We start from the raw sequence: 11,328 nt of genomic DNA, 5'->3' as shown, positions 1-11,328 counted from the left end.
AGCCTCTGCCTTCGGCTCAGGTCATGATCTCAGGGTCCTGGGATAGAGCCCTGCATCAGGCTCCCTGCTCAGCGGGAAGCCTGCTTCTCCCTCTCCCACTCCCCCTGCTTGTGTTCCCTCTCTTGCTGTGTGTCTCTCTGTCAAATAAATAAAATAAATCTTAAAAAAAAAATAGTAGTAGTATAATATTTATTTCAAATTAGCCATTCTCTTTTTTAAATGAAAAAAAGAGCGCCGGGATGGCTCAGTGGGTTAAAGCCACTGCCTTCAACTCAGGTCATGATCTCAGGGTCCTGGGATCGAGTCCCGCATCGGGCTCTCTGCTCAGCGGGGAGCCTGCTTCCTCCATTCTCTCTCTGCTTGCCTCTCTGCCTACTTGTGATCACTGTCTGTCAAATGAATAAATAAAATCTTTTTTTTTTTTTAAAGATTTTATTTACTTATTTGACAGAGAGAGATCACAAGCAGGCAGAGAGGCAGGCAGAGAGAGAGGAAGGGAAGCAGGCCCCCTGCTGCTGAGCAGAGAGCCCGATGCGGGACTCGATCCCAGGACCCTGAGATCATGACCTGAGTTGAAGGCAGTGGCTTTAACCCACTGAGCCACCCAGGCGCCCCGAATAAATAAAATCTTTAAAAAAAAAAAAAAAAAGCTTTATTTTATCCTGCTTACAATTATAATACGAGTTGATTATTAAACATCCAAACACAATAGCAACGTTTCTGTTTGTGGTGACAACTGTTTGTGGTGACAACTTTTGCTTGTCTTATCTTTATACTAGACACGGGAGAAGCTCACCTCTAGGGGCACGGGGGTGGGGGACAAAGTCAAACAGATATCCTTCATGCCAGTCACCTAGGACAAAGGAGGAAGGGGGTCAGCCCCAGTGTGGGGCTGCAGATCAGATGCCGGGGTCCGGAACAGACTGCCTTTTGTCTGCTCCCCTAGGACAGAAGGAGGAGCCTCTCCAGCTCTGCTCAAACCTTTAAAATGATTCTGGAGGAAGGAGTTCACAAGCCAAGGGCTGGGAAAACTATGCCGGGGAAGATCTGATTATTTCTAAATGTTATCTTGAAAAGAAAAGAAAGAGGCTTTGTTGAGAAACTCTGCTGCTGGTATCTGCCTCTGGGAGTCCTGAACCTTCCACTCACCATTCTAGAGAAAGAAACTATTGATGGACTGAGGTCCTACCAAGGAGAAAGAAGTTCCGTGATCTTTGGCCAGCAACTCCCTTTGCTGAGCCGCATGAAATCAAGCATGCTGTTTTGCAGCCGGCTTTCCAGTTGAAACACTGTGGGCGTGTTTCCCTGTAAATGAATATAGAAATGTCACCATTTGCAATGACTGCCTAGCATTCCGCTGTCGGGATGGAGCTTCCGGGGTGTAGCCGGTTGTCTACAGATGGGTGTTTTACTAAAATTGCCGCAGGGACCAGCCCTATAATTAAATCTTTGTGAGATTTTTCATGGGATAGTTTCCTGGAAGAGGAATTGGTATCCTGAGGTCCAGAGCCCACACGCACATCACTGGCTATCTCTTCTCCCAGATCCCAAAGATCCATGGGTGGGGAATAAAGAGACTTTTTAAGAAACCCCAGAAAATATGTTACCAGGACCAAATGCCACAAATGAGGCTTGCCCCAAACCGGAAGCCCGAGGCTCCTGGACTGTGGTGTTCAGTCCAGCCAACCTGACCTCATCCCAGAACCATTCCTCCTCACTCCGACAACACCAAGGGCAACTCTCTAGGGCTGGGACCCAGTGACAGAGGATATGACTGGCCCCAGACAGTCTGGGGCAGGGGGCTTTACTGGCCGGAAGAAAGTCAGACCTGCAACCTTCCTCATCCATCCCCCACTGCCTGCCCTACCTGCCCCAGACCGCCAGGGAGTCAGGGAAGTTGCTGACCTGTCCCCTGGGGGAATAATTGTATTAGTGATAAGGTGGCCTCTGGTGGCTTCGTCAGCAGATTCAAGGCTTTGGGCTGGGTAATCCTCTGGCGTCTGCCCCAGCAGCTGGTGGTCACAAATCGGGAGAGAGCCACTACCCCAGCCCTGCTGGGCTGTCTGTCATCCGGCACCATCTAGGCTCTGGCTGGGCCTGACTTGCCCAAGAACAGAGGGTCAGGGTGACAGAGGACCCGGGCTGAAATCAACATAATAAAGTCCAAACCGCATACAAACAGGCATGTCAAACACCGCTAGTGTTTTTATTCTGATGGATTTATTTTTCGCCATTCTAAGTAACACATACCCACTACTGATGGTCAGGAAAAGAAAAACAAGTTAAAAATGGGCTACTGTGGGGCGCCAGGGTGGCTCAGTTGTTAAGCATCTGCCTTCGGCTCAGGTCATGTTCTCAGGGTCCTGGGATCGAGCCCCACATCGGGCTCCCTGCTCAGCGGGAGTCTGCTTCTTCCTCTCCCACTCTCCCTGCTGTGTTCTCTCTCTCACCATCTCTCTGTCAAATAAATAAATAAAATATTTAAAAAAAATAATAAAAAAAATAAAATAAAATAAAAGGGCTACCGTGTGCTAAGTGCCTTCTCATCCACATGCTCTGAACCCAGTCCCTGGAACCTTCCATTGGCTGAGGAGAGGAAGGTGACCTGGGCTGAGATCCAACCCTGAGGACAAGATCCAGCCCTGGGCCCTGGAATTTCTGCCCCTCCCACCCCCACCTTCTGCTGCTAAAGCCAAAGAAATGGCCAGCCTTGTGTGGAAGGCGCCCAGCGGGAAAGCAGGAGCTTGGGAACCAGACACTAGGTTCAAACTCCTGGCTCCACCCCCAGGCTCCTCTCCCCTCTCTGCAGCTATGTGGCCAGAAGCGATTTGCCTCACCTCTCAGAGACTCCAGTTTCCTCACCTGTGGGTTGAGGTTTGCTGTGAGGTTTGGGTATCATGGAGTGTTTGCGTAAGCACTCTTCTTGCTTGCTTTGTCCTTCCTACTCTTGGCGATGCAAAGGCGTCTGAGGACACTTGACCTGCACGATGGCACCATCCTCGAATCCTCCCCTTCCCTTTCTCCCATGACCCACGCTGCCCTGATTTTCCCAGCGGCTCTTCCTTGGCCCAGACCTCCAGGTTCAAGGCCCTCAGCTCAGCCTTGGGCACCTTCCTCTCTGATGCCCATGTATGCTCAGAGCTGCCCCTCGATCCAGGGGCTTCGGTGACCATCTCCGTGGACAAGGTGGGGATGGGCTGGTTGAGGCGTGTGGAGTTGGTCTCCACACCTGAACTCTGGGTGGGTCTGTGGGGGGAAGCTCCAGCCCAGACCCAGGCAGGTGTGAAGGGGTCATGGAAGCCAGGCGTGTGTGCGAGATCGTCCAAGGAGAGGTGTAAAAGTCCTCTGGGCCCCGCTCTGGGGCACCTTGAGGTGATGACCATTCAGAGTGGGGACAAAGAAGGTGAAGACATGCTCCAGAAGTGGGAGAGACAAGCTTTGGGAAGGAGGGACCCGTCCATCAAGTTCAAGGGATATGCCTGTGCCTGCGGAGGTGAGGGGGAGCTGGAGACTGTGCAGAGGAGGGCTCTGAGGGCTGCCTGTCAGGAGGGGTGCAGGTGAGCACAGAGGCAGGGGAGGTCAGGTGCGGGACCTCCACCTGGCGGCCTCGATCTTCTGAGGCCCCAGAAAGCGGATTACCCCACAAAGTCCCTCGAGCTGACTTCCCAAATCCCCAGTAGTGCTTCTCTGTCACAGTGAGGGTTAACCCCACTTACAAAAAGGCCCTGCTCCTCCCCCTCTGTCCCCTTCACTCCATGATCCTTCCAGAAATTTCTCACTGTTCCTCTCCCCCTTGGGCTCTAAGCCTGGGCCAAGCGCTGCCCCTCACCCCCAGAAGTGAGCAGGTCTGCTGAGGGTAGGTGGTGCCCTCCCAACCAACCCCAGGGCTGCTCTGTCCTGGGCAGGGAGGGGTGGGGGTGAGCATGGGGGTGGGGATAGAGAAGCAGGGAAAGGAAAGGCAAATTTCCTGAGGCTTGCTCTGTGACCTTCTCAGAGAAATCATCATCATAACTGCCCCTATCGTGTATTATGCTCTTACTGAGTACTGGGCTCTGAAACTTTCGATACCCCTTTTCACAGACCATGGAAACTGAAGCTCAGAAAGGCTAAATCACGTGCTCAGGGCTGGGCCGTGTGACTGGCCTGAGTGGGAGCAGGGATTGAAATTTGGCGCTGTCTGGGCTCTCTCCACACTCCCGCTTGGATTGGTCCAAGGAGGCCCAGGCTCCTCCTTTGGCCTCCTCATCTCACAATCACACTGGGCTTGAGCTGGGAAGGTGGGGTTTGGGGACAGCAGAGAGGTCAGCCTGCCTGGGAAGGTGAGGCAGGGTCAGGGAAAGGAAGGGAGGCCACCCAATTGCCTGGAGCCAGGCTCAGAGGCTGTGTTCTCACGCCCTCCCCTGTCCTGAGAGCCCTGCTCCCCAGCTTCTTCCGCTCCTGAAGGAGACTCTCCATCTTGGGCCCCAGGCCCTCCTGCCTCCAGGCCAGCCCCAGACCCTACAGGAGACCCTTTCTCAGTGTGATGGGACCCACCTCCATGCTAAATATGTGGGGAGAACCCTTCCAGGATCTGAAGGTCCTGGGCCCTACGTGGTTCCTTATCAAGGGCTCAGGTGGGAACCTGAGGGTGGAAAGCCGAAGCCACAGTGAACACTGAACCTCACACGCACCCACTTGACACACAGCTCCCAGATACGCACTTGTTCCCAGACACACGCCAAGCAGCTCAAAAAGACTTAAAGTCCTGGGGAACCCGGAATCTACACCTCCCTTCAAGATTTGGCATTGGAGGGCCAGTAGGCTGAGCGCACAGAGCAGAGGGGACCAGGAACACTGGGCAGCAAGGGGGTGGTAGCGAGGGGGGGCAGCGGGACCCACGGGCCCCGGGGGCACCTTGGTAACGCTGCAGGTGTGGCTGGTTGATCCCCTGTGGAGACAGTAAAGATTAAGAGGATCATAAGCTGCGTCCAGCACTGCCCTGGGAGAAATCTCCTAGAGCCAGAGCCGCTGCTGTGAGGGGAAGTTGGGGCAGCTCTGAGTTTAGACAGACGGAGAGACAGGAGACAAGGGGACAGACAGGAGAGGCTTGGGAGGGAGGGAGACCACCAGGGCCATGGAGGGGGAGAAGGAGAAGTAGGACACAGGAGCACCAAGAGAGGGACAGAGGTCCAAAGAGAAAGGCTGAGGCTGGGCCCACTCGGGAGGCCTCCTTCCAGAAGGAAGGTGAAAGCTGCCCTGGGACGCGCTAGCCCTGGGCCCACTGCCCTAGCGCGAGCTCCAGCATGGCTGCGGCTGAGCCAGCCACTGTGGCTGCTTCCAGGAAGGAGTCTCCCGGCAGATGGGGCCTGGGAGACCAGCCAACAGGTAGGGCTTTCCTGGAGGTAGGGTCTGGGCCCTTGGGGAGTGCAGTGTGGACCCGAGGTTGGCAGGGACCGTATAAGGAGCTCCGAGGGCTGTGGCCAAGAGTGAAGGACCAGGCCAGCACACTCAGAATCCTAGAAAGGCAGGGGTCAGCAGAGCCAGGATGGGACAGCTGAATTGATGGGAAAAGAAAGGAGAGAGAAGCATTCTTCCGGGTCTGGCCTAAGAGCTCCCCCCCGGGTGTGTGGTCCTGGAGGTTTATGTGGGATGAGGAGCCTGAGGCCACCTGCAGCCAGGAAGGGGGGGGTGGGCGAGCAGGCGCATGCAGAGAATGGACCTGGGTTGCAAAGCGGAGGGAGGGGAGAAGCTGGCTGGGAGGATGGCAGGGTGTGGTGTCTGGGAGGATGGCAGGGTGCGGTGTCTGGATGAGAGGCCGGGGTGTGTGTACTGTGTGTGGGGATTGGGAATGGGACTGGGTGGGGAGAAGGGCTCGCTGCAAAGGGGGAGTGACCCAGCCCGGCCCCTGCCCCTTAGGCATGGGTCCCTCGCTGCAGTGTCGCGTGTGTGGAGACAGCAGCAGCGGGAAGCACTACGGCATCTACGCCTGCAACGGTTGCAGCGGCTTCTTCAAGCGGAGTGTGCGGCGGAGGCTCATCTACCGGTGGGGGGAGGGCAAGACCCCCCGCCCGCAATGCCCCCCCGCCCCGCCCCCACCCCTGCGGGACCCCAGGAGGGCTACGGGATGCTCTGGGGAAAAGGGGCTGGGCCAAACATATCCAAACCCACAGTCCTGGGCCTTGATGGGTGGGACGCTGACACCAGGGTGGGCACCCTTCTGCCGGCAGGTGCCAGGTGGGGGCGGGGATGTGCCCGGTGGACAAGGCCCACAGGAACCAGTGCCAGGCCTGCCGGCTGAAGAAGTGCTTGCAGGAGGGCATGAACCAGGACGGTGAGTCGGGCCCCAGACCCAGAGAGGAGTGAGGAAGAGACAGCAGTCCAAGACTGAGGAGGGGTGGTCCTGACCCTTCCTGCCTCCCCAGCTGTGCAGAATGAACGCCAGCCACGAAGCACGGCCCAGGTCCGGCTGGCGGGCATGGAATCAGACGCAGAGACCCGGCTGGAGCCCCTGGTGGCCCCCCTGGCCCCGGCAGGGCCCAGCCCGCGGGACCCCATGCCTGTTTCTGCAGCCAGAGCCCTGGGGCCTGGGGCCCTCACCCCGCCCGGGCACCACCACTTCTTGACCAGCCTTATCACAGCCGAAACATGTGCTAAGCTGGAGCCAGAGGATGGTAAGTGGGAGGGCAACTGGGGCCCTGAGCAGCCCCTGTCCCTGCCACAGACTAGGGGTTAATGTCCCCATCCCCTCCTCCAACAGCTGATGAGAATATTGACGTCACCAGCAATGATCCCGAGTTTCCCTCATCCCCATACTCCTCCTCATCACCCTGTGGCCTGGACAGCATCCATGAGACATCGGCTCGCCTTCTCTTTATGGCTGTCAAGTGGGCCAAGAACCTGCCTGTGTTCTCCAACCTGCCCTTCCGCGATCAGGTATGTGTGTGTTTTGGGATGCACTTGATTCAGCTGGGTTGGGAGGGCATACACCCCTGTGCAGGTGATGATAGGAGGTGCCCGGAGCTCAGGGCTGGCGGCAGTTGGGAGGCACGTGTCTCTGAGTCAGTGTTGGTCAGGGATCCATGTCTCAGGGATGTGACCATTGGGGGCGAGCCCATCTCTGGGCAGAGGGGAGCATGGTCTCTCGGGGATGATGTTGGCTAGGGCCACACAGGGTTTTGAAGGTAGTGCCTGTGACCCCCTGGGTCTTCTCTCCTCCTGGAGTACCTCTGTGTGTGACAGGGCAGTCTGCATTCCCACAGTAGTGCAGTAGTGCACGTGGGAGACTCTGGTGCTCTCTAGGAGCACAGATGACTGTGACTTCAGGGCTCGAGTTCCCACCTAACCTTTTCACCTATAGGACTTCCCTTTGAGCTTATGTGTCATGATAAACCCAGGAAGAGAGGCGCACTGAGGGTCTCAGCCCTTGGCCAGTGCCTTGGATGGAGCCGCTCAGAGGTCAGGCTGAGTCTCCTGAGCACGCTTAGCTTGGACGCCCGTGGAGACTGTCCCTGCGGCTGCCCAACTTCCACAACTCTAGGCTTTCCTAAATGTTCCAGTTGAGGCTCTGGAGGGAATGCATAGAGTGTCTTGGAGCCTAGGCATTTGCACCAGATCAGACCAAATCTCAGAGCCCCAGGGCCCCTGGGTCAATGTCAGATGGAGGTCAGGAGATGGTCTGGGTATCCAGGAACAGCCCTTCCTTTCCTAGCGCCCCAGAGAAGGTAGCAGAGGCTCAGCCTAAGCCACAGATGTTGCATCTCAGCCATCATGCTCACTCTTTCTTTGAGCACAGGTGATTCTGCTGGAAGAGGCATGGAGTGAACTCTTCCTCCTCGGGGCCATACAGTGGTCTCTGCCTCTGGACAGCTGCCCTCTGCTGGCACCGCCTCAGGCCTCCACTGCCGGCAGCTCCCAGGGCCGGTTGGCACTGGCCGGTGCCGAGAGTCGCATCCTGCAAGAGACAATCTCAAGGTTCCGAGCACTGGCGGTGGACCCCACAGAGTTCGCCTGCATGAAGGCCCTGGTCCTCTTCAAACCAGGTCCCTGAGTCTTTGCCCAAGCCTTACGGAAATGTGGTTGGGGGTTAAAGAATGGGAATTCCAGTGATTTCCTTCTGCCTCTCCTTCTGCCTCCACCACCCCACATGGGCTCGGGGTGTGAAGGCCTCCTCCCTAGGGAGCAGGAGGAGTGAGGTGCAGGGCTGGCCTCACCCCTCCTGAGGGTGCTGGCTGACTGCGATGGGGGCGGGCAGGGCGCCCTGGGAGAAGAGCTCACTGCCGGTGCATCTTTCCAGAAACTCGGGGCCTGAAGGATCCTGAGCACGTGGAAGCGTTGCAGGACCAGTCCCAAGTGATGCTGAGCCAGCACAGCAAGGCGCACCACCCCAGCCAGCCCGTGAGGTGACCTGAGCATGAGCCTTCCTGCCCATCTGTCCCTTCGTCTCTTTACCCTCCCCCAACCCCCACCTCTTTGACCCTGTCTCTGGTGTCACTGATTAGATGGCTTCAACCAAGCATGAATCCAGCATCCCCTGTGTGCCAGTTTGCAGGAGTGGGGACCAAAATGAGCAGAAGACAAAGTTGCTGCCTCCCCTGGATGTCCAGCACAGTGACCCCATTCCAGCTGAGGACCACCCCATCAGATAGTGAGGGTTCAGATACCTATGTCTCTATGTATTTCTACAGATACCTAGGACAGGAGGCCAGTCTGGAAGGTGTAACAGATTGCTGCCAGTGAGAAGGTGGGAGACTAAGCTAGGACAGCGTTCGTGGGCCGGCCTGTCCAGGACTTTGAATGCCAGCTGAAGGCCGTATGTGATTTGGTAGGCAGAGGGGAGCCACTGCGGGTTTTTGAGCAGGAGGGTGTTGTACGCAGAGCTAGAGTGAGTCCAGAGTACAGGATCAGGGAGGGAAGCACACACTGCCAGCCTCCAGGGGAGTGGAGGGGAGTCCTGCTCTCTGGGAGTGGCTATAGGGAATGGAAGGGAGAGAACAGTTGCAGGGGCCTCCAGGAGTCAGAATGCGTCTGACTTGGCACTTGGATGGATGTAAGGAGCAAAAGAGGATGTGCTATTTGGGAGAAGCGGGAATCAAGAAAAGGAAAGTCAGGGAGCGCCTGGGTGGCTCAGTGGGTTAAAGCCTCTGCCTTGGGCTCAGGTCGTGATCCCAGGGTCCTGCATCGGGCTCTCTGCTCAGCGGGGAGCCTGCTTCCTCCTCTCTCTGCCTGCCTCTCTGCCTACTTGTGATCTCTGTCTGTCAAGTAAATAAATAAAATCTTTAAAAAAAAAAAAAAAAAGAAAGAAAGTCAGGAGGAAGATGCAGTTTTGAGGGAACATGATCAGGTCTGTTGGAGCTGCAGGGGAGCATCTCCTAGGGATGCATTTGGCTAAGCCACATGCATGGATGAGAGCCTGCCCGTGGCTGGGTTTGGGGGCGGTAGCTACAGAGAGGCTGAGAGCGTGGCCAGTGGTTACTCACTAAATTTAATTTCACACCCACTAGGGGATGAATTCCTACAGTTTGAAAAACAGTTTCTGTACTTGACTTTCTGGTTACTTCTTTCTGAAACTCCCTAGCGCAGAAAAACAAGCAGGAAGGAACAAGTGAGAGGTGCACAACTTCTCTGTCCCACCCACTTGGCACTTGGAAAATAAAGAAAGCCCTTGGGTTGAAAAAAAAAAAAAAAAAGGTCCTGCAAATAACTGGGAGATAGGGAAGGCCTCCCACACACCTCCACAGTGGGAGTTGAGTGTGGAGCTGGCCCACTGGAAGTGGCCTCCTTGATGTCGAGCACTGACCTCTGCTGATCCCTCCCATCTCTCTTTTGGGGCTTCACCTACTTTCTCGGCACTGGGGACCCTTGATTAGCAAATGGTTTGATTGATTGATTGATCAATTCACTCATTCATTCATTCACTCATTCACTCATTTGGCTCCACACCTAGTGTGGATTGCGAGGTGGGGCTGGAACTCGTGACCTTGAGATCAAGACCTGAGCTGAGGGGCGCCTGGGTGGCTCAGTGGGTTAAGCCGCTGCCTTCGGCTCAGGTCATGATCTCAGGGTCCTGGGATCGAGTCCCGCATCGGGCTCTCTGCTCAGCAGGGAGCCTGCTTCCCTCTCTCTCTCTCTGCCTGCCTCTCCGTCTACTTGTGATCTCTCTCTGTCAAATAAATAAATAAAATCTTTAAAAAAAAAAAAAAAAAAAAAAGACCTGAGCTGAGATCAAGAGTCAACTTGAGCCCTTTTAAAAAAAATTTTTTTTCTCTCTCTCTCATCCACAAAAATTACACTTCCACTTCAGAACTCTTTCACTAATGGCTACTCTAGGGGGCTCATGGAGGCGAATTTAGATTCTTACTCAATTATACATCTCATAATTATACTAAGAGTCATATAAATGATTAGTACATTTTATATAACATTAATATAGCTTATTATTAATATAACATAATCTTTGCACACAATAAACAGTATTTATTTGCTATTTTTATCCCACTGACTACATGACTTATGCTCAGAAGCTGGTAATAAAACTGATGGTGGGCACCTGGGTGGCTCAGTGGTTTAAGCCTCTGCCTTCGGCTCAGGTCATGATCTCAGGGTCCTGGGACAGAGCCCCACATTGGGCTCTCTGCTCAGCAGGGAGCCTGCTTCTCTGCCTGCCTCTCTGCCTACTTGTGATGTCATTCTCTGTCAAATAAATTAAAACAAAACAAAACAAAACACACACACAAAAAACTGATGGTGTCCTCTCTCCTGTTTAGGTTTGGGAAGTTGCTCCTGCTTCTCCCGTCTTTGAGGTTTATCACTTCTGAACGAGTTGAGCTCCTCTTTTTCCGCAAGACCATAGGGAATACTCCAATGGAAAAGCTCCTTTGTGATATGTTCAAAAACTGAGGGAGGTGGCTGTAAAATGGGTGCAACTACTCTGGAAAACAGTCTACTGAAGCCACTCATTCACCTGTCCTGTGACCCAGCAATTCCCCCGTAGGTATGTATACCAAGCAGAAATGTCCACCAAAAGATATGATTAAAAATGTTCACAGCAGGGGGTTCCTGGGTGGCTCAGTCGTTAAGCATCTGCCTTCGGCTCAGGTCATGATCCCGGGGTCCTGGGATCTAGCCTCACATTGGGCTCCCTGCTCAGTGGGGAGCCTGCTTCTCCCTCTCCCACTCCTTCTGCTTGTGTTCCCTTTCTCACTGTGTCTCTATCAAGTAAATAAGTAAAATCTTAAAAAAATTCACAGCAGCTTTATTCAGAAGAGCCCCTAACTGTATGTGGGCGGTAGGATGAATTAATAAGTTGTGGTAGATTCATTTAATGGAAAGTAGCAATCAAGAATGAATGGC

General features: G+C 54.5%; 1 protein-coding gene across 1 annotated transcript; it reads left to right on the top strand.

Moving 5' to 3' along the window:
* The first annotated feature begins 5,279 nt into the window (after window positions 1-5,279).
* Window positions 5,280-10,875, top strand: NR2E3 (nuclear receptor subfamily 2 group E member 3). The gene is made up of 8 exons (XM_032341651.1): window positions 5,280-5,364; window positions 5,896-6,022; window positions 6,207-6,310; window positions 6,402-6,650; window positions 6,737-6,912; window positions 7,772-8,018; window positions 8,273-8,378; window positions 10,743-10,875. Exons 1-8 carry the CDS (start codon window positions 5,283-5,285, stop codon window positions 10,873-10,875), a joined length of 1,224 nt encoding a protein of 407 aa, XP_032197542.1. The 5' UTR covers window positions 5,280-5,282.
* The last annotated feature ends 453 nt before the right edge of the window (window positions 10,876-11,328 follow it).

This window comes from Mustela erminea, chromosome 5, assembly GCF_009829155.1.
Source record: "Mustela erminea isolate mMusErm1 chromosome 5, mMusErm1.Pri, whole genome shotgun sequence".
NCBI classification, from domain to species: domain Eukaryota; kingdom Metazoa; phylum Chordata; class Mammalia; order Carnivora; family Mustelidae; genus Mustela; species Mustela erminea.
The sequence above is the reverse complement of the archived record's forward strand: the minus strand, read 5'-3'. Positions and strand labels throughout refer to the sequence as shown.

Excerpts from the sequence above, each read along its gene's own strand:
- NR2E3 (XM_032341651.1), top strand. The coding sequence starts at position 5,283 with ATGGCTGCGGCTGAGCCAGCCACTGTGGCTGCTTCCAGGAAGGAGTCT. Across the intron at positions 5,365-5,895 it reads CCTGGGAGACCAGCCAACAG|GCATGGGTCCCTCGCTGCAG; the intron begins GTAGGGCTTTCC and ends CCTGCCCCTTAG. Across the intron at positions 6,023-6,206 it reads CGGCGGAGGCTCATCTACCG|GTGCCAGGTGGGGGCGGGGA; the intron begins GTGGGGGGAGGG and ends TTCTGCCGGCAG.